Below are 22,245 nucleotides of genomic sequence, written 5' to 3'. Positions count from 1 at the left end.
AAGTTGCTGGATCCACTGTTGGTCATTGCTCATAACCCTGAGCAAGGGACCATTCAAGGTACTACCAGCTGGGTCGGCTGGACTTGGGGCTTGCAAAATGGTAGGGTCGACCGTACATGGGGGTCATTCAGATAGCCCTGCTACCCACAAGTGCATTTCAATTAAGACAATGAAAAACTCCATCTTAAGGTAACTCATCAACTTGTTAATAAAATTTCAGGAATAAGAACAGTTTATTCATTTCAGTGGATGTTTGAAAGCAAAAGGTGATTCGATTCTAATGGAAAAGGACTAAACCAGGGAAAGATGGAATGAATACATTGAAAAATTGTGCATCAATTATAGAGGACCTTGCTCACCAATCAAAAATAAAGACACAGGTCCAGAAATGTTGTGATAAGTGGAACGTGCGTTGAACAAAATGAAGAATGGGAAAGCACCAGGATCTCACTGGGGTAGGCGGGGAAGAGATGGTGGTGTAGTGGTAATGTTACTGGACTAGTAATCCAGATGCCCAGGCCAATCCCCTGGGGACAAGTTCAAATCCCATCACAGCAATTAATAAAGTCTGGAGTTGAAAGCTAGCCTCAGTAATACTGACCATGTGAAAACCCATCTGGTTCACTAATGTCCTTTATGGAAGGGAATCTGCCTCCCTTACCTAGTCTGGCCTATATGTGACTCCAGACCCACAGCAATATGGTTGACTCTTAACTGCCCCTTAAAATGGCCTAGCAGGCCACTCAGTTGAAAGGCAATTAGGGATGGACAACAAATCACCTTGCCAGCGATGCTCACATCCCATCAAAGGATTAAAAAAAAACAAAATATATTATTGACACAACAGTAGAGCTGTGAACTGAAAAGCCAAAAGACCTAAAACACTGGCATTATCCCTGAAGATCTAAGTCCGTTTTTGTCGCTTTGCTAAAGAAACTTGGAGCAATGGAATGCAAAATACATCGAACAATCAGCCTAATGAGTCATTTAGTAAATCAGAATCTTAATGACCAGAGTTGGAGAGAAAATGAAACCAGAGATTTCAAACACTCAGTGTGGCTTTGTAGAAGATAAAGGAACACAAAGTGCAATCGATCTTTTAAAAATCTTGGCAGAAAGAGCTATTGAAATGCAAAATGACCTCTACCCATGGTTTATTGATTATACTAAAGCATTTGATAAAGTACAACACAATCATTTCATGGGCCAACATTTTCCCCCCATTGGGGGTGGTGGGAAGTGCGGGAGTGGGTGCAGGCAGGCGGGCCTTCGATCAGCGCCCCCAGTCGGGGGCACGCCGCAATTTTAGGTGGGCAGGCCAATTAAGACTAGCCAAGCGTGATGCCTGCCAGGAAGCGCTATGGGCTCCCTTTGCGGACAGGGGAGAATTCCGTCAGGTGGGAGTGCGCTCTCACGTACGCGTGCGAAAGAGTGCACAGACCTCCCTGAGGCAAAGTGCTACCTCAGGGAGATCAGCTCTGATGTAAAAGTTGAATTTCAGATAATAAAAAAATTTCCCTGTCATGTCCCCTCATATGACACTGTCACATGAGTTAGGACATGTCCATAACTTTTATTGAAACATTTGTTAAAATTTTAAAAACCCTCACAAAAACTCATCCCACCCATGGATGAGGTTTCATGCTTTTTCCAAGGCCCACCTGGGCTCCCGGTCTGCCCGCCAACCTTAAGGCTGGACAGGCAGGTCAATCAATTTGGTTAATTAGTTTGATAATGGCCTTAACAGTTTGTCATTGACACCACAGCAGATGGTGGAATTTGAATTCAATAAAATCCTGGAATTAAAGCCTAATGATGACTATGAAACTGTTGTAGATTGTTGTAAAAATCCATCTCATTCACAGAAGGAAATCTGCTGTCCTTACCTGGTCTGGCCTACATGTGACTCCAGACCCACAGCAATGTGGTTGACTTTTAAATGCCCTCTGAACTAGGGCAACTAGGGATGGGTAATAAATGCTGGCCTGGCCAGCGACATCTACATCCCATGAATGAATTAAAAAAAAATACAGAGGAGATTTACGAGGATGCTGCCAGGAATGGAGAGTTTTAGCTATGAGAAAAGATTGGATAGGCTTTTTGGGAACAGAAGAAGCTGAGGGGAGACTTAATTGAGGAGGTAAAAGGAGATAAAATTATGAATGACCTAGATAGAGTGGGAAGAACCAGTTTCTCTTAGCAGAGAGCTAAATAATCAGAGGGACATAGATTTAAAGTAATTGGTCAAAGGATTAGAGGACGTTTGAGAATTGTTTTCACCCAGAGGGTGGTGGGATCCTGATCTCATTCCCTAAAAGGGTGGTAGACACAGAAACCTTCATTGCATTGAAAAATACTCAGAAATACTTGTGCCGTAGCCTGCTTGGCTACAGACCAAGGGCTGGAAAGTGGGATTAGGTTAGATAGCTCTTTTTTGGCCTGAACAGGTATGATGGGTTGAATGGTCATGTCATAGTTTTCTATGTTTCTACTTCAGATGGATCATCCACGCTATGAAACATGAACTAAAGATTCGAGATGAGAATCTACCCACTGATTACGTGTACCAGATGTCACCAAGTGATGTTAAAAAGCTTCTGTTGGATACTCTGCAGCCTGACCAACATGATAGGTACTCTAAATCAATTATGTAACATTTCAACTGAATACTGTTAGGATGCACTGTCTTTCAGATGAGCTATTAAATAAAGATTCCTTCTGCCTAAACAGGAGGATGTAGAAGGCCCCATGACACTTTTCAAAGAAGAGCAAAAATGTTCTCCCTGTGTTCTAGCCAGTATTTATCCCTCAACCAACATTACAAAAACAAATCATCTGGCCCCTTATCTCATTGCTGTTTGTGGAATGTTGTTGTGTTCAAATTGAATACCATATTTGCCTACATTATAACAATAGCCACGCTTCAAAAAATATTTAATTGACTATAAAGCGCTTTGGGATGTCTGGAAGTTATGAAATTCTCTCTTGCTTTACTGTGTAAAATAAAGTTTTCATTTAATGAGGATAAAATTGCGACCATTAGGGTTATAATTATTGGTCTTGCCTTCAAGGACATAATTTAGATAAAAATGCCCATTAAATAAATTTTGAAGCTGCAATACCGGCCTAGCCTCATCCAAGATAGATTTTTCTCAACTTAAAGTCTCACTTTTTAAAGCTGCGGTATCTAGCTGACCTGTATGTATGCATGCAACAATTGAGTTGAAAATTAAATATGTGGGATTTCAGTTCATTTATTGATAATCTGAATACAGGGTGGAATTTTACGCCGGCCTTTTGAACAGCTCGTTGCATTTTATGGCCCCACCCCCATCACAACGGAGCTGTAAAATTCCACCCACTGAAACAATCTGATAGAGGAACTTTTGACAATTTTAGTGCCACCATTGAATTACATATGCTTAACTCAGGAACAGCAAATCACAGGAAATTTATATCGCAATATTGTGGACATGAATTCAGGAGCTGTAATAAATAATAGTAGCATTAGAATATAAGTCTTCAGCCTCCACATTTAACAGCTTAAAAGTGATAGCATATAGATCTCTGTAAAGGGAGGCCGAAATAGATTTAGACAAACTAATTTGTCTTCTGCAACCTAAACTCTCGTTGTGGCTGGAAGGAGAAGGTGACAAGTGATTTTTTTTTTAAACCAAAAATTTTTAAGCTACAAAGGCCTCTGCTAAGACTATAAACCCCAGAGCTGTACAATTAGTGGGCATTTCAGCAGTTCATCCATTGCATAAATAAATGATGCATTCAAGGCTCTGAGGTACATGATTTGCTTCCTATATAAATGGTATTGCTAACAAACTGCTTCCCAATAATCAGCCACACACTCTGCAATACTTATTTCAGTGTTTCACTGACATGAGGATTTTTCCATGCAGGTAAGGGATTCAATAAGTTTGGAAATTACACACACAAATGCTGCTACCAATTTTTTTCCCTGCTGCTGATCAAAGCAATTTTTATTCATCTGGTCACTGCTCTCCCAGAATGATTGGACATTCACCATTCTGATGCCTGATTGGGTATTTTGCTGCCCTGCTTCTCTTACTCTAGAAGATTACTTAATAGATATCCATGATTTTTCCAGAAAATTCCTACATTGCAGAGGAATGAAATATCTTAATGTAAACTCACATTAGCTATACATATCATTAAAAGTCTTCCTGTTTAAAACTATATTATGCCTTTCCCATCAGCCTCATCTTTTCCTTTTTGTAATTTTTTTAAAAACTATTTTGTATTCAACACAAGCTGGTAGTAGATAGAACTCTTTCCATTTTGAGATGCTCATATCAAAATTAAGTACTCCCAGTTCATGTGTAGCAGAATCCATAGAGTTCCCAAACAATGGCGAAGAAGGGGTACTTAATGCTGACCTCAAAGTAAGCCTCGCTGAAATATCTAGCAATTTCTGTGGTAAAAATTTATAACTCTATCAGCCTCCAGCTATATTGCAACTGATTGCGGCGTTCTTTCCCGGGGATTCCCAGTGTGGAACTACAGTGATGCCCAAGTAGGCAAACCCATTTAAGAACACAGATCCTCGACCACGAAAACAGCAGTAAAATAAAATTACTTCTAGCAATTTTTACAGAGAACAATTGGAACCTTCACATGGGGTAAAGGTAGAAGCTGAAATATTCTGATTTTTAAAAAACATTTTAGAAACTTAACAGCATTCCACAAATGTAAAAAAAATCAGGGATAGTTCTGTTATTAAGCAAAGGTTATTACTCAGGTCGCCGTTAAAAACCCAGTTACACCTGATTAAACAAGGTGCAGTTTTTCATGGAATGAAAACAAAGTGCTGGAAAAATGTAGCAGCTCTGGCTGCATCAGTGGAGAGAGAAACAGAGTTAACATTTTGAGTTCAATTTGACTTTTTCGGAACTGGAATTCAGAATTATTTTTGTAGCTTTTGTGGGATTTCCAACAGCAATGTGAGAGCAAAGAACAGGAAATTTTTACTGATTTCAATGATTACTGGCTGTGGAGGGAGCCACAGCACAGCCTGCATTGGAGCATTGAGTGACGGTCTGTAACTTCAGGATTTCTGTGTTAATTTGCACTTGCGCTATGTCTTGAAGTTTCAGAGGGGTAAAGTGGAGTGCTATGTACCTTTAAGAGAATGTAGTTAGTTGACCATGTGACTGTATGACTAATGGCTACACAGCACAGGCTTCTTGGGTAACAGGAAGTCTGAAGCTGGAACTGATTGAAGAAGCACACATGGTGTTAGTGCTGTATTAGTTCCAATGAGCTGCCAATGTTTCTTCATTTAATCGGTCCCTCTGCCTATATTATTTCAAGCATCAACTAATGTGTTAATATCAAGGGCACAGCTAGGTTGACCGGACAAAGCGAACTTGATAACCAAAAACATAAAACTGGTAACGAGGATAAACTGGATCAATTGACGGTAATCAAGAAAGCCACAGTAAGCCAGCTACGTTATTTTGCCACTACCTTGAAAGCTGTTTGTAAGTACAATCTGCTTAGTCATCGAGTATGCCGCAGTTTGGGCATCTTGAACCATTTGACCCCATTTCCGATGACTGGTCTCATTACGCCGAACACCTAGCATTCTTCTTTACCGCTAATGACATCACAGGAGAGGACAAGAAGAGGGTGATTCTTTTGTCCACATGCAGGAGCAAAACATATGGGCTGATCCACAGCCTCACATCACCCAACACCCTCGATACGAAGACTTTCAACGAGTTAGTAAATATTGTCAAAAAACCACCTAAAACTAAAACCCTCAGTCCCTATGCAACGTTTTAAATTCAATTCTAGGAATAGGCTTCCAGGAGAGACAATTGCTGGCTATGTAGCTGCTTTAAGGGAATTAATGGAATATTGTGAGTTTGGAACTTCAATTAATGACATGTTGAGAGACCGATTGGTATGCGGAATCGGGGACAATGCTATTCAAAATCGATTGCTGTCTGAAACTAATCTAGACTTCAGCAAGGCATTAGAATTGGCAACAACCATGAAGAGCACTGTTAGAAACTTGGAGGCAATAAAAGGTACACAAAATAGCGCCAAGCAGCCGGCAGGCAATTGACAGTTCAGAAATATCAAATGCTTTTTTTGCCACTGCAATGGTCACATAATACGGTACTGTAAAGATAGGATGAGACAGCATTTTAAAAACAAAGGGAGAAATCACGAAATATGTCTCATTGAAGAACCAGAGGAAGCAGAATCTGACATCGATTCATTATACAACCAGAAAGTGGGTAGAATTGATTCAATCCAGGTAGTCATTAGAGTCCATGAGCAACCCATCAAGATGGAGATCGATACTGGGTCATCAATGTCTATCATAGGATAATATACATTCAGATACTTGAATAAAGGAGTCCATCCTTTAAGTTTAAAAGAATCGGGCATTAAATTATGGACAAAGAAATAAGAATGAAAGGGATACGTCAAGTCCTGGTGCAGTATGCGGATCAGTGTGCAAATTTACCCCTTATACTAGTAGCTGGGGCAGGCCCCAGTTTAATTGGTTGCAACTGGCTCAAAAAGATTAAATTGCAATAGGCCGATATTTTTCAAATCAGAATGAGAAACTTACAGGAATTGTTATAAAAATACGCTTCCATTTTCAGTGACAAGCTAGGAAGGATGGGTGGGCCACAAGCCAAAATCCACATTGACCCTAACACAATCCCCAGATTTTTCAGAGTCAGACCAGTCCCTATGCTCTACGGGACAAGGTTGAGACCGAGCTAAACAGGCTGGAAAAGTTGGGTATCTTACAAGCGGTGCAATGTTCCGAGTGGGCGGTGCCCATAGCATCCCTGCTGAAGCCAGACCAAAGTGTTTGCTTATGCGGTGATTAAGTTAACTGTAAACAGAGTGGCCAAACTTGATAGACACCCGATACTGAGGAATGACAAATTATATTCGAAATTGGCAGGGAGCAACACATATTCAAAACTCAACATATGCCACGTCTATCAGCAGGTAGAGTTGGAAGAAGGCTCAAGGGAATTCGTGACCATCAATACATGTTGAGGATTGCATCAATATACTCGACTACTTTTTGGGGTCTCATCAGCGTGTGCTATTTTCCAGCATACCATGGAAAATCTACTTCAGGGACTGCTTCATATCGTTGTTTATCTGGATTATGTCTTAGTCACTGGACGAACTGATAAAGAACATATAGCTAATTTGGAGGAGGTGCTGAAACACTTCTCACAAGCAGGGCTACGCTTGAAACGAGAGAAATGTATTTTCCAAGCCAAGGAGGAAGTTTACTTGGGTCATAAGGTCAATGCGCAGGACCTGCATCCCGTGGAAGAAAAGGTCAAGGCTATTCACGAGGCAACTACACCAAAGAACACTACAGAACTAAAGGCCTTCTTAGGCATGATCAACTACTATGGACGATTTCTCAAATCTGTCAATTGTACTGGGTCTGTTATATGCATTGCTTAAGAAAAACCATAAATAGATTTGGCAAGCTCCACACCAGGAGGCATTTCTGAAGGTAAAGTAGTTCTTAAGATCATCGGCCTTACTAGTCCACTTTGACCCAAAGAACGAATTGATTTTAACTTGTGATGCATTCCCTTATAGAGTAGGGGCTGTATTTTCACATCAGATGGCTCCAATCGACCCATTGGTTATACATCTCATGACGATATGCTCAAATTGAGAATGAGGGTTTGTCTGTTGTGTTTGGTGTTCGTAAACTCCGTCAATACTTTCACAGTTGCCATTTTCACATTATATCCGACCGCAAGTTTCTGCTGAGATTAATTTGGAGAGGATAAGGCGATATCTCCCATCGCATCTGCTCGCACCCAGAGCTTACAAGTACACTTTTATTCACCAATCAGGAAGCCAGATCGCACATGCTGAGCCACCTCCCCCTGCCAGATAACAACATGAAGATTCCAATTCCCCAGGAACTTGTCTTAGTACTAAATTTTTTGGATTCCTCCCCTGTCCAGGCCAAACAAATCCATGAATGAACAAGCTGAGATCCACTTCTATCTCACTTCCGGGAGCAAGTCTTTTATGGATTGTCAGGATTGCCAAAGTCTGTTGACATGAAGCCTTATTTCGAAAGCAGATACGAGCTCACCTGCCAGGATAGCATATTGCTCTGGGGAGAAAGGGTTATCATGCCCCCAAGAGGGTGAAGGCCATTACTGACCAAATTACATAACGCTCGCCCTGGCATTAGTACGATGAAGATGCTCGCATGCAGCATCTTGTGGTGCCCAGGGTTGGATGCGGACATCAAAACCTTAGTCAAAAGTTGTCTTCAATGCCAGCAGGTACAAAAGCTACCCCCCTTAGCTCCATTGCACCCCTGGAAATGGCCGGGGCGGCCATGGGCACATCTCCACGTCAACTACATGGGGCACTTCTTGGACACGATGTTCCTTTCACTAATAGACACCCACTCTGCAAAGTCCATTTACCCATGTCTGCTGCCACCATTGACCTTTTGAGACAGTTTTGCAGTGCACGGGTTACAGGAGGTGCTCGTGTCAGACAACAGGGCTGCATTTACCAGCAGGGAGTTCTACAGCCTCAGGGAGTTTTACAACCCTAAACGAATAACTCATAACAAAACCTCGCCTTACCACCTTAATGGTTTGGCTGAGCGGGCAGTCCAAACTTTTAAGTCCAGGATGAAAAAGCTGGAAGGGGATTCCATCAGCAGCAGATTCCTGCATGGTTCCTGTTCGCATACCGGACACCGCCACACATTACCGCCAGTATTGTCCCCCCTGAATTACTAATGAAGATACGTCCCCTCACTCATCTAATTCTTTTCAGGCTGAATTTAGGGGGGAGGGTGGAGAGAAGCCAAGAGGCCCAGAAAACCAGACATGATGGCCATAATCATGAAAGAAATTTCACAGTGGGAGACACAGTTCTCGTGAAGAACTCTGGAAATGGGCCCAATTGGCTATTAGGCAAAGTGAGTGCTGTGACAGGACCTCTCTCCTATAATGTATCGATAAACAGCCCAATAATTAGACGACACGTGGGTCATCTCTGGAGAAGAGAGACAGTTCCACAAGAAGGAGTGCAGCCATCACTTGCGTTTGGGTCTGCACTGCACATGGAAGAAATGTCACATGATTTGGAAGTACCGGTGGGGTCTGTTGGACCCGAGAGGGTCGAAGACACAAACTTGCCCACTTCTACCGAAGAGCCTGGTGAACAATTGACCGCTGAGAAGGGAGTCTTGGAAGATCCAGCCGAGGCCGTTGAGCTACAATGCTTGACACATCTGAGGAAGCCTCCTGAGAGACTTGACTTGTAAATAGTTATTCATGTAAATAGTTGGGATGTTGTGATGCTTGTCAATTGCACTTTCAAGTAAAGGGGAAAGGATGTGGTTAAGTGGAGTGCTATGTACCTTTAAGAGAATGTAGTTAGTTGACCATGTGACTGTATTGACCAATCACTAAACAGTGTGGGCTTCTTGGGTAACAGGAAGTCTGGAGCTGGAGGTGATTGAAGAAGCACACGTGTTAGTGCTCTGTTCTTAGTTCTAGTAAACCAGCGTTTGTTTAGTTAAAAACAAAAACAGAATTACCTGGAAAAACTCAGCAGGTCTGGCAGCATCGGCGGAGAAGAAAAGAGTTGACGTTTCGAGTCCTCATGACCCTTCGACAGAACTTGAGAGTTCAAGTTAAACTTTGTTTAGTTAATCAGTGTCTCTGCCCATATTGTTTCAAGCACCAACTAATGTGTTAATATCAAGGGTGCAACTAGGTTGACCGGACAAAGCGAACCTGATAACCAGAAACATAAAAGTAATGATAGCGAATATGAACAGTTCACCTTCAAATCTTGCCCCCTGAAATGTTTATTCAATTATCTTAAGAAGATCACCCCCTATTGTTTTATTTTTCTAGCCACCCTGTGACCTCTGTAAGAAAAACTGCCAATTAGCCTATGCCTATACTAGGATTAACTTCCCAAACCCATTTCAAGAAGGGCCCTTACAGCCAGAAGACAGAGGAAAGCTTCACCCCCTTAGGCTGGGCTTGTTTCAATACCAGGTCGAAGAGGTGAAAGGTCAATATTTAAACATCCTTTGTCTTTTTCAAATTGCTAGCATAATTTCAAAATTCACTGAACAGCTATCTTGGTAAAGTTGAAATTGTTTTCAAAGGCAGAAATCACATTTAGACAGCAAGTTGCAGAATTTCAGGTGGACTCTTTTATTTGTAACTGTGTTGATCAAATTCCACTGAGTTCCTTTGCCTTATATCAAAATTATCACTTTTACATGCTGTAATAATTCTGTGTATTCCATTCATGGCCACAATTTTATTTTTTTCTATATATATATATTTTTTAAAATGCAGAATGAGTAGACTACTTTTTTTTCCCAGGTCATGGAAAAATAGGCGTCACCTTGATGGCTCCTTGAACCGTACTCCAAAGGGTTTCTATGACAAAGTATGGCAGATTCTGGAGAGGACTCCAGAAGGCATCGTAGTGACTGGAAAACATCTGCCCCAAGTAATCACACAATTTGACAATGGCTTGCAATTCATTTAATAATCAAACCTTCAGCAAACCTCTGCATCCATGTTTATACAATCCATTACACTTGGTCAATTGCAAAGTTGACCTTTAAATTCTGAAAGGGTCTGTGCACACCCATAGCAACCCGAGCATCAGGAATATGTCTGCATCCCAGTGTCAAATGTTGCTATGTAACAAATGACACAAAACAAACTGTGTAACTTAATACTATAATTGGCATCTCATTAGAGTACATCTGTCCCATCTTAGGGCGGACGCATTTTATATCTTGCCACTTCTGATGAAAATCTCAGAAGTCATGAAACTGGTCGAATAACTCCCTATCTGATTTATTCCCCAGCTGGTAGATGTACCCTGAAGCACCAGTGTAACTCCAGAGGAAGATATACCCTATTGTGTTTTTAAACAATCCTCAGATATTTCCCTTCATTCTGCTAACAGTTATGTAATATAAATATTTTTGAGAGATCATTATGAATATCGCTCTGATTGGTAACTAATTGTTAACTTATGACAACTAACGAGTAATAACTACAGTAACCAATAAATAGATTTTCTTCATTTGAAAGCTTAGATGTCCTCAGATGGAATTGGAAATCCATTCTTTTAACTCAGAGTGTTTGAAAACTAGCAGATTTTATTTATAAAGTGACCTTTAACCAGTTTCTCCAAACATATCTTGTGTCCATGAATTACTTTGATTTTGTAGAATGTATTTATGTTATCATTACCAAGTACAGTGTTGCATAAATAAATGCTTTAGTAATGTTAGTGCACTATACTTCATCTCAGAATACTGCTCAATGAAAAATTTGAATAAAAACTTGGTAATATTGATTAGATTTTTAGTATGCAACTAAAATAATCATATTGGGCAGCTAACAGTACGATAATCTGTGAGTTTTAGTAAAGTTATGAAAGCATACTTGATAACCTTTTAAGTAGGATTTATAAGTGAATGGAAGATTATATTGCTTTCCATCAGCAAAAGTTCTGCTCTAACATAAATGTGTTTGTTTCTGTAGCAGCCGACTTTATCAGATATGACCATGTACGAGATGAACTTTTCTCTCCTTGTAGAAGACACTTTGCAGGACGTTGTCCAGCCTGAATATCGACAGATCATTGTTGAGGTGCTAATCAACATCTTATTTTAAGCCCACCGCAAATATTCAACATTTTCACAATCGTACATAGCTGATGCTGAGGAATTGGGAATATGCTAAGTAAATGTACAAAATAAATTTCTGCCAATCAAACTGGACAAATAGGGCTGAATTTCAAAGGTCACCCACAGGCGGGAAAGCAGGCGAGTGGCTCCATAAATTACGCGCCGCCGGCCCACCCACCCACCACTCTAATTTTACAAGCACTAGGAGAGGCGCAGGTGGGCTGCCCGCCCATGACCCACTTCATGTCACTAAGTGGGCAATTAATGGCTAATTAAGAGCCTGATTCTATAGCTGATTTAACAGTTGAGCAAGAGAGGCCAGCATTCAACATGCAGCCCGGCAGGCTTAACCCTGCAGACTGCTGGCCAGTTAAGGGGAGGGTGGGGTGTATCTTGCCAGGCCTCCGGTGCCAATCGGATGCCCCTCCTCATGTCTATCCTTCCCCCCCCATTCTCTGTCCGAAATGCTCCCACCCTCCTCTCTGGGGCTATCACCTTGCCCCCAGCCAGATCCCAGATGTACCTGAATGTCTGGGTCTTTTGCTGAACGCCACCTCCTTCTCCTACCAGCAGTGGCCACTGCTGGTGTGCAGAGCTGCTGACCTCTGATTGGCCAGCAGCTCTATGAGGCAAGACTTCCTCCTGGAGATGGGTGGATGTCCCACTTCATGCTAATTAAAAGACCATCGCCCAGAAATTTAAAATGGTTCAAGCCAGCTCAGTAGAGGCGGGCTTGCCCCTGACATTTACACTGGGGGGGTATAATCCAGCCCTTAGTGTTAGAGTTTTGAGGACATTGTTCTGCAACACTCATTACCCGTCACTAGAGTGTTTCAATGCTTTATGTTGTGGCACGGCTGCATATACTATAGAGTCACAGAATGATACAGCACAGAAGGAGACTCATTGTATCTTTGCCAGCTTTTTGGTGAAACCGTCCAATTAATCACACTACCCTGAGTTTTCCCCATAGCCTTTTAAATGTTTTCCTTTCAAATAAGTATCCAATGCTCTTTTGAGCATTGCTTTCACCAACCTTTCAGACAGTGCATTCCAGATCACAACAGCTTGCTATGTAAAAAAAAAAAGTTTCCATATATCACTTTTTGGTTCTTTTGCAATCACCTTTAATCTGTCTCCCCTGGTTACGGGCTCTATGCCACTGGAAATAGTTACTCTTTGTTTCATTTAACAAAACTATTCGTGATTTTGAATACTTCTATTAAATCTCCTCTTAACCTTCCCAGCTCTAAGAAAATCAGCCCCAGATTTTCCAATCTGTGCACATAACTGAAATCCCTGATCCCTGGTACCATTCTAGTAAATCTCTCCTGTATCCACTCCAAGACCTTGACATCTTTCTTGAAGTTTGCCCAGAATTAAACACAGTCCTGCAGCTGAGGCCTAACTAGTGCTTTATAAAGGTTTATCATAGCCTCTTCGCTTTTTCACTCTATTCCTGTATTAATGAAGCTAAGGAATCCCAATGCCTTTTTCGATTTGTCCTGCCACCTTCAAAAATTTGTTTACATACACCTCCCAAATCTCTCTATTCCTGCACCCTCTATTAAATTGTACCATTTAGTTTATATTGTGTTAGGATCTCCAAAGAGACTGATAACTTTTACAAAGAAATTTAAACTTCCAATTAATAGCTGAAAGAATGGCATGAAGATTTCATGTTTTTAAACTTTTTCTGTAACAAGTAACTCAAAGACACTATTGACTAAACACTAATTTATTTTTGTAGACAACTTATACATAAAACTACAGAGAGGACTGATCCCTTTTGTGCTTATCACCTATTGCATTTTCTACGGAATTGTAGTCCTTTATCAAATAATCCACAGTTACTTCCAGCTTCTAATGGGTTCTTGTATCCTTGTTTTGCCGAGTAGTAACTTTGACCATCTCCAGCTGCTTTCCTCAGTTTCTGGAAAGTGCTTTAAATGCACCACCAGCAGTAAAGCCTATTCCAATTATTCCTCTTTACCCTGGCCATGCCAGGATGAATCTCCTGGAATCTTTAGATGGTTGCAGGATGCGTCTCTTCAGCTTCCCATCCAGCTGTGGTAGCCCTCAAATCCAGGCAATCCCTTCTCTCTGCTGACCAAACAAAATTTTTGTCCGTCTGTAATATTCATTAACTTGTAGGGAACCCTGTAACCTGATCTTAAAAATGGCTTCCTCTGCCCCCTTCCCCGTGGCAATGTGAAATGCATTAACCTTGTATCTAGATAGAAATGCTAATTAGCTCCTTGAGTGCTCAACTCTCTTTCATCTTAGAAGTAAATTGACAGTTTACAGCACAACAGTCTACAACCCGATAACTACAACACCTTTCTGGGACTTTGGGAGACTCAGAGTCTACTCATTGTAAACTCAGAGACTACTGCCATTGTCTCCAACCTTACATCTTCTTCTCAGTAAAACAAGCTAAGCCTTCCTTTGGTCTCTAATAATTAAACCACCCAGGCTGACTGTCAGGCAGAATGTAGAACTGGTCATATTGACCACCTTCATTTACCCTAAATTTAAAGATACAGTCCCGATTGCCTCTCCTCATTCTCCCTGCTAATATATATCATTTCATACTTGTCAGCTATATGTCTTCACTAGACTATGTAAGGCCTCCTGAAGAAGGCATTTATTGCCCAACCATAATTGCTCTTGGTCAAATGGCATTTTTAAGAGCCACCCATGTTGCTGTCACATGTAGGTCAAACCAGGTAAGGATGGCAGGTTTCTTTCCCTAAAGGGCATTAGTGAACCAGATAGATGTTTATAACAATCGGCAATGTAGTCATCATCAGACTTTTAATTCTAGATTTTGATTGAATTCAAATTTCACCATCTGCCATAGTGGGATTTGAACCCTGGTTCCCGGAGCATTATGCTGGATCTCTTCAATACCAGTCCAGTGACAATACCACTATGCCACCTCCTCCCCTTAAAGCAATCAGTAAAAGTGCAGTTACAACCATACTCACTAATTCAATGTATACAATTTAGCTTTGAATAATGATGGAAAATAAAGAATTTGTCATGTTAGCCCATACCCTTATTCAGCACTTGTCTTTTAACTATTTTCCTGCATTCCAAAGAACCCTGGTGTGAGACTAACTGGATTGCCCTTTGAATGAGCCAGCACAGACTCAAGGGGCTGACTGATCTCCATTATTCTATGATAATAGTGATAAAACAGCATCATGGATGAAAGAACTTAAGTCAGAACAAACACAAGAATTTTTAAAAAACGTTTTCCATCATATAGATGGAGCCTGACCCACGTAAGTGAAATATAGTTTTTAGACCACGGTTTAACAGGAATATGGGAAGCAAAAAGAAGTACTCTTAGGAATGATACCAAAATGTTGAAAATTTGAGGAGCTCTTTAGTGCATTGTATTATTAGTTACAATTTGGTTACTATTGGGTGTATTTTCTACTGTTCATTAATTTAACTGATTTATACTCACATTGTTACAAACCTGTTAGAGAATGTTTAAAAAAGAAATCTGAACACCAAGCAATCAAACTACAAAATTATGCAATAAGATTTCACATTTTTAAATAAAAACACACTTTATATCAAAATAATTTAAAGTAAGCTCTATTAACACTGTAGCTTATAAAGCCTAATGCGAGAGCCTCAGTTCTACTTTCTATTGACACCCCAAGAGTTCCCTTATATTATGAAATCTTTAAAGTTCATTCATTTTTCCTGGGTTCAACTCAAAAGATATATCACCACTCTCCCAAATTCACTCTGATTTCCCTTCAGTGTTCCAGCTTTTTGCCAAGGTACAAGATTTCATGGGGGTCCTTCTATTAGCTTTTGGCTAAGCAACCCTCCAAATTCTTTACCGATCTCACAACTCTGGTTCCACAGTTCAAGTATGGACCCCCTGCGACTCCTGTGCAGTGGTTTAATACATCAGAAAATACTCCACTGCTATTGTTTCAAACTGAAACCAAGTTAATTACTTCCAGAACTCCAACTGCAACAAGGTTAACTGTCTTTTAGTGAGAAGATTAATGTAGATTTCTTCCTTTAGCTTTCAGTTAAACAAACCTTCCAGTCGTTTTCCCTTTTGGAATTTTGTCTTATACTGAATACCAGCTCCAATCACAGGCTGTGTCATGGACGATAGATCTAGCATTTACTCTATTTCAGGTGTAGGTCTGGTTTTATCTCTCAACTTCCAAGGAACTTTAAGCTACCTAAGACCCCTCTTTGTTAATTTTCCAAACATAATCAGTCTTGCCAGCTGGCTATGCCCTAACTGAATTCACAGAGATAGCTCAAAACAAAGAATCTCACTAAATTCCCCTAATCTCCACGGTAGTGTGACACACACAACCTGTTCGCAGGTAAAAATGAAAATCAACAAACTTTTAATTACAAACCTGTCCTTAATTGTGGGAATCCACAAGAATAATGTATCCTTTACTGGAATAACTGCAAATGTCATGGGTGGAATCTTGTTGAGAGTCAGGGGGTCGCCGGCTGGCTGGAGAACAGGCAAAAGACATTCGCTGCCTCTTTTCTGGAAGGCCAGCCAAACCACAAGCCAATTAGGCAGTGGTGAGGCCAGCAGTGGGCCATCCTCTGGAATCAAGCCCCTGGTGGCAGAAGCCTTGCCTACCAAGAACTGCCAGCCAATTAGAGGCTTTTAGCTCTTGTGCTCAGCAGCACAAAACCAGAGAGGCTGTGGCTGCTGTGAAAGGACAGGTACCGGAGACCGGGACCACGGAACGACCCAGGCCAGAAATAAGTAATGTGGGGGGTATTTCACGGTGTGGGAGTCATGGGAGAAGGGGTGCAAGAGGGCCAGCAGCAAAGGCAGGGGTTGGCTCACAGCAGGCCCTTCCCTTCCTGATGACCAGTCCCTTGATAAGGCACTGAGTGTTTTGATTAAGGCACCTCCGTCCCCCTGCAAGAGGTGACAAGCTGCCTTGCACAACATACAACGACTGGCCTGCCTGCAACTAGGTTAATACCAGTGGTGGCGGAATAAGGCCCTTAACTAGTCATTAATTGGCCACCTAAGGGCCTCAATTAGTGGCAGGGCAAAAGGTCAACCATGGGCCTTTCCATCCAGAATTTAATTCTGGGGGAGGGGGGAAGGCAAAAGGGTTCAGGTTTGCCACCATCCTACTTAATTAAATGCCCGTCCATTTCCAAGCTACCCACCAAAGTTTCTGCCCCATATGTCTCATTCTTTAGCTAAGCCCACCTGCTGTTTATGATCTTACCTTCCCAACTGTTAACCTCTTAAGGTAACGTGACCTCAAATTTTTAACTGTAATAAACTCCACGGTTGTTTGAATTACATTGACCTCAAGGTAGCTTTTAACAGTTTCTCAACCTAATAACCCCATTTTCTACAGTTAAAGTTTTAATTCCTAAACTAAAGGTTATACCCTAAAATATATGAATTATGAACTAGGTATTCACAACAAATAAATTGTGACTTATTGCTGGTATTCCCATTTCTGACTCAAAAGGGTTGGATTCAGACAGTGACCAGGAGCCAGTCCTGAATAAAAGCAAAATACTGCAGATGCTGGAAATCTGAAACAAAACAGAAAATGCAGGAAAAACTCAGCGGATTTAACAGCATCTGTGGAGAACAAAAACAGAGTTAACGTTTCGAGTCCTTATGACTTCTTCAGAGCTAAAGAGAAGTAAAATGTAATGAAATTTATACTGTTTAAGGGGGGTGGAGCAGGTGAAGCTGGCTAGAGGGCCAGTGATAGGTGGAGACAAAGGAGAGATTGCCAGAGATGTCATAGACAAAAGGACAAAGAGGTATTAATGATAGTGATATTGGCTAAAGGAGGTGCTAGTATACGCACAGTATAAATTTCATAACATTTTATTTCTCTTAGTTCTGAAGAAGAGTCATAAGGACTCGAAACGTTAACTCTTTTTTTTCTATACACTGTTAGACCTGCTGAGTTTTTCCAGAATTTTCTGTATTTGTGCCAGTTCTGAATACTGGATTGACATCCTGCATCAACAGGTGCAAGTGGTGCCCTTTCCCTCCCCACCCAGTGTAAAGGTTAGGTGGAGATTTTTTAGCCTTGGTTGCAGTCACCTACAACTCTGAAGATGAAACAGTAAGGAAAGTATTGATAAATCATCTTAGCTGCTCTTCTATCGTAGGTGGTTCGAGAATCTCATGTGGGATACTCAAGTGAGGGACTGCCCTGGAGCAAAACACAGTCAGATTTTGAAACTTGCCGATGTTGTTTTATGCAAACTTATACATATAGCTGTACCTCTTTGCACTCCTCCCTCCCCTTAAAAAACCTGTTTATAAATCACATGGAGTAAATCCTTGGTAAAAGCTTAGCTATATGGATTATTTATGAACAGTCTATCATGGCCTATTGCAAGCCATATTTTGTATTCTTTGTTGCAGTTGCTTATGGTAGTTTCTGTTGTGTTGGAACGCAACCCTGAGCTAGAATTTCAAACTGAAGTGGATTTGGACAAACTAGTGAAAGACGCTTTTGATGAATTTAAGAGAGACAAAAATAGACTTGAAAAAGTTGAGGTTAAGGTGAGTAAAATGCACTTGATATTTTTAGATATTATGGCCTGGTGTTTCAACTTGATTGCTATGTTTCTTTTGTGTAATTCACCCAAAATCAACATAACTGATGTAAAAGATTTTAGAATTTTAAGTGCAAATTGTGTTTGGTGTAAGGGTGCAAGTTTTGCATGATCCTTGGCGCTAGTTTTAAAAACATTGTACTAAGTGTAGGTCCTGACCATAAAACAGGTATTACAGATGGGGGAGAAATGGTGGATGGTTCACCTTTTTTCCACCTCTTGACCCCTTCAGTGCTGTGACTTTCAAGAACAGACACAAGACAAGCTTTCTTGTAAGTTTAAATTAAAATAAAGAAATATAGAACTGTTTATTTTCTCAACACACAGAATGTAATTGCTGCAATTCCCCCTCATTCACACAAGACACACAAACATACCAGAAAAGGTGATTATAAAAGATATAGCATGCAAATAGATTTTTAAGGAGTTCAAAAAGTCATCTTTACTGTAAATTCTCAAGATGATAACTGGAAACATTGCAGGCCTGAGCGTTCTCTCCTCAGACAATGGAGTTGGAAATTTCTGGTAATGAACTCAAATGCCTTACTCCATGCAATAGTAGGTTTTTTACTATTCCAGTCTAAGTTGTGGCCGAGCCACTGTGGTGAAGATAAATAATATCCCCTACCAGATAAAAGTAAAAGAATATTCCCACTTTTCCATCTATGGTGAATTTCCAAGCAGGCTCCCACCTTTTCTGGGTGATATGTCTTCCCTTTGTGGTCTCCGTATCCCAAACTGGCCGTCCTGGGCTGTCCTTGTAAATTAATAGGGTGTTTCTTACCATAAGCTAGTTTCTGTCATGTGACTAATGGTTTCCCATTGTCCACACGAATGGTTTGATGGGCTAAAAAGTAGTCACACAATGAGAAATGTTTGTTATCCCCATCAATATTCCAGTTATGATTTCTTTATTTGTATTTCCACCTTCATGAGGCCAGAAAGTCTATCAGCTATTGTTACTCTGAGTCTTTTTAATTGAAATGAAGAGGGGCAGTCATCAGCATCTGGGAAGGTTTTTAGCATTTTAGATGCAGAGACATGTCCAGACGTAAGTCAGTCCCCGTATCTGTACAGAAAACATATAAGGCCTCCTGACTCCTCTGAACTCCATTTTGTGTCAAGGTAAGTTGTCCATATTCATTCTGCTTTTTAAAAGTAAAGTGTCCATCTTCTTCGTAAGTTCACAGGCATATTATGTGGGTGGAACACAGGCCACACACCTGGGTGAGTTAATCACCTTTGGGAGTTTCTGCTAAATGCTCACATTTGCAGGCCTTTAAGAGGTTCTAAAAATTTATTTGCATTTTTTGGGTGCCTGGATAGATAGGGTACATTCTAAAAGGTTTTGAATGTATTTTCTTCAAAAATTGTCATGGAACTGACTATTTTACGCAATCAAACTGGTAGGTAGTTTCGTATATTTTTAAAATATTTTCAGTGATTTAAAATCAGCTCATAGGTGGTGGATTGACACTGTGATTTAAAATGCTTTTTGTGATAGACTCATTTTCAGCCATAAAATATTAATATTAATCAAACTTAAATATTTTCAATGCACTTTTTTTAACTATCACATTTTAAAATGCTGCTTGATTGAGCTGTTTCATGGCAGGTTTTGCTTTTGCAAATGAATTTGAGCAGAAACCCAGAGAGGGAAAAACAGCTTAAAGACAGAATCGCTTATTGCGTCCAAAGTGGAAACTCTATCCCTAATAACACAAAATTGTAGTATGTTTTAATGATCCTGGTTAAAAAAAAAAGTTACTTACCACATCTTAAAGAGCTTACTTTTAATATGGTGGGCTGATATTTTGTTATAATAAATAAGCACCAAATTATTTTTCTACTCAAAATGAAACAGGAGACTCATTTAAAGCACAGAAAATGGAAAGAAAGCAATTCCTTCTAATTCAGAATCAATGGTTAAGTTGTGCACTGTTTCTGGTGGCTGTTTAGCATGCTGCAGTGATATTACACCAATGGCACATCATCATCAACATCCTTCTATCTGGATAACATGATGGACATGCAGCAAATTAAATCAATTGACGGGGTAGCTTCATACAGTGCCCTCTGATGATGGTTGAGGAGACCAGTTTGTGAGAGGCAAGTTCTGCCATAAGGGCTGCAAAGAAGTAGTTATCAGGTGTCATTGTGGATCATTGTTTTTGATGTTGGCGCTTATTGCAAAGCCGCTGTAGCCACTGATCATCATGGTGGCACATGCCGGACCACAGATAATGTTGCCATTTTCCTCTGTTGTTAGCTTGTGTCTCCCAAGTGCGAGAATCAATGTTTAGTGCTTTCATGTCATGCTTGCAGGCAGCCTTGAAGCAGAGCTTTGGGCATCCTGCTGGTCATCCGGTTCCGGCTATCTCGCCATACGGAAAATTCATCCCGCAATTGCTACTTTGGCTCCCAGCTCCATTTATGATCAGCACTTGCCAATATTTTCAGGCATTAAGAAAGCACATCAAAAATTTATTCAAGTGTAAAATATTCATTTTGTAACATTAATCTTAGCTTTGAGCTGAATAGAATTGATTTGTGTCAGCCTATCACTATGACAGTTGGTGTCTGTGTTGTTGACTCTCAACATACAACCTAACCTCGGTATGGATATCTAAATCTAACTTTTAAAAAAAAGGAAACAGGATTGGAAATTTTTGTTACTTCATTTACATTGCACCTATTTACAGGACATGACTGACTTCTACAATACACCTCCAACTGGTACGAGAGGGACAGCCAGCTACCTGATGAAGGTTGTGATGAACACGTTACTTCAGGGTGAAGTTAAATCTGGCCCTGCTGACCCCTGTGTGATTTGCTAAAGACAATGAGCTTGAAGAGTTCACGTTCATGAGATTTATGACGTGTGCCAATGCATGTGATTATTGTGCTGCTACTCACTAAAACTGAAGTTACATATAATATGTCAGTTTACTGAGTTTTGGCTGTTTTCCTGCAATTGTAGTGGATGATTGATAAACTCTTAATATTAAATTCACTTAACTTACCATGTAGAAACAAAATTAAGTAATTTAAATTGGGCAATGGATGCTTGTATGAAATAGGTTCTGTTTAACAAATGAACCATTAATTTACACTGCAATAATACTATTCAGTGAGATATATAGTTTAAATCTTAGTAAATGTTTGGAATTTGTTTGTATGCCAATGTTATGAGTTCTATTTAAATAAAATGGCATTTTTAAAGCTGAATTTAGTAAAGTTATATTTGAAAAACTGCCACATCTGTATTGTTTAGTTATTTAAAGTCATCAGGCAGGGAAGATTAAAAAAATTTTTAAACTCCAATAGTAGAGGTAATTCGTAAATGCTATCTTCACAAAAATGTAAAGTATGCAGAGAGAGAAGTAGGGAGTAATAGGTCATAGCTCTTTAATATACTTACTAGCGTTGTGTTTCTCTGGATTGTGCGTCCATTATAGCCAAGAAAGCAGATGACAGCTCGTTCCCAGGTCTCTGCCATTACTGATTGGAACAGGCCAGTTCTCAGTTCTTGCAGTTATTGGCAGTAGGTTTTCTGTTTTTGAACAGCTGTCAAAGTATTACCAGCCAATCTAATGTCAGGTTTCAGCTTACATAGTTTATGTTCATCATCTGAATACTGAATATATAAAAAGAATGACAGGAAAAGACCATCAGGCCCATCGATGCATACCCTATCTGCGTAAACTAAACATTAGGGGGTGCAACCTTTTGTGTCACCCTTCCTAATTGCTAGCAACAGTAACTTCTGGGGGTGGCAAAAAATAATTTTAAAAATATAAAATCTTGCAGCCAATTTCTGGAAGAAAATTGGGCTGTTCTTCTTTGACTTTCCAAGACATTGAGCAAACTCCAGG

The 22,245-nt window shown here is 40.3% G+C and overlaps 1 protein-coding gene across 5 annotated transcripts in view; it reads left to right on the top strand.

The window, feature by feature from the left end:
- Positions 1 to 21,598, top strand: part of phkb (phosphorylase kinase, beta) — a 290,351-nt gene extending 268,753 nt beyond the window's left edge. For all 5 annotated transcript variants that reach the window (XM_041192251.1, XM_041192249.1, XM_041192250.1 and 2 more), the window contains 5 exons: positions 2,498 to 2,632; positions 10,419 to 10,548; positions 11,601 to 11,708; positions 18,177 to 18,317; positions 21,073 to 21,598. In XM_041192251.1, the coding sequence (XP_041048185.1) occupies positions 2,498 to 2,632; positions 10,419 to 10,548; positions 11,601 to 11,708; positions 18,177 to 18,317; positions 21,073 to 21,207 (649 nt within the window). In that variant the 3' untranslated portion in view covers positions 21,208 to 21,598. The remainder of the gene's footprint in view (positions 1 to 2,497; positions 2,633 to 10,418; positions 10,549 to 11,600; positions 11,709 to 18,176; positions 18,318 to 21,072) is intronic.
- The last annotated feature ends 647 nt before the right edge of the window (positions 21,599 to 22,245 follow it).

The sequence above is a fragment of the Carcharodon carcharias genome, chromosome 7, assembly GCF_017639515.1.
Source record: "Carcharodon carcharias isolate sCarCar2 chromosome 7, sCarCar2.pri, whole genome shotgun sequence".
Taxonomy (NCBI): Eukaryota; Metazoa; Chordata; class Chondrichthyes; order Lamniformes; family Lamnidae; genus Carcharodon; species Carcharodon carcharias.
This window is presented reverse-complemented; position numbering and strand designations above follow the sequence as displayed.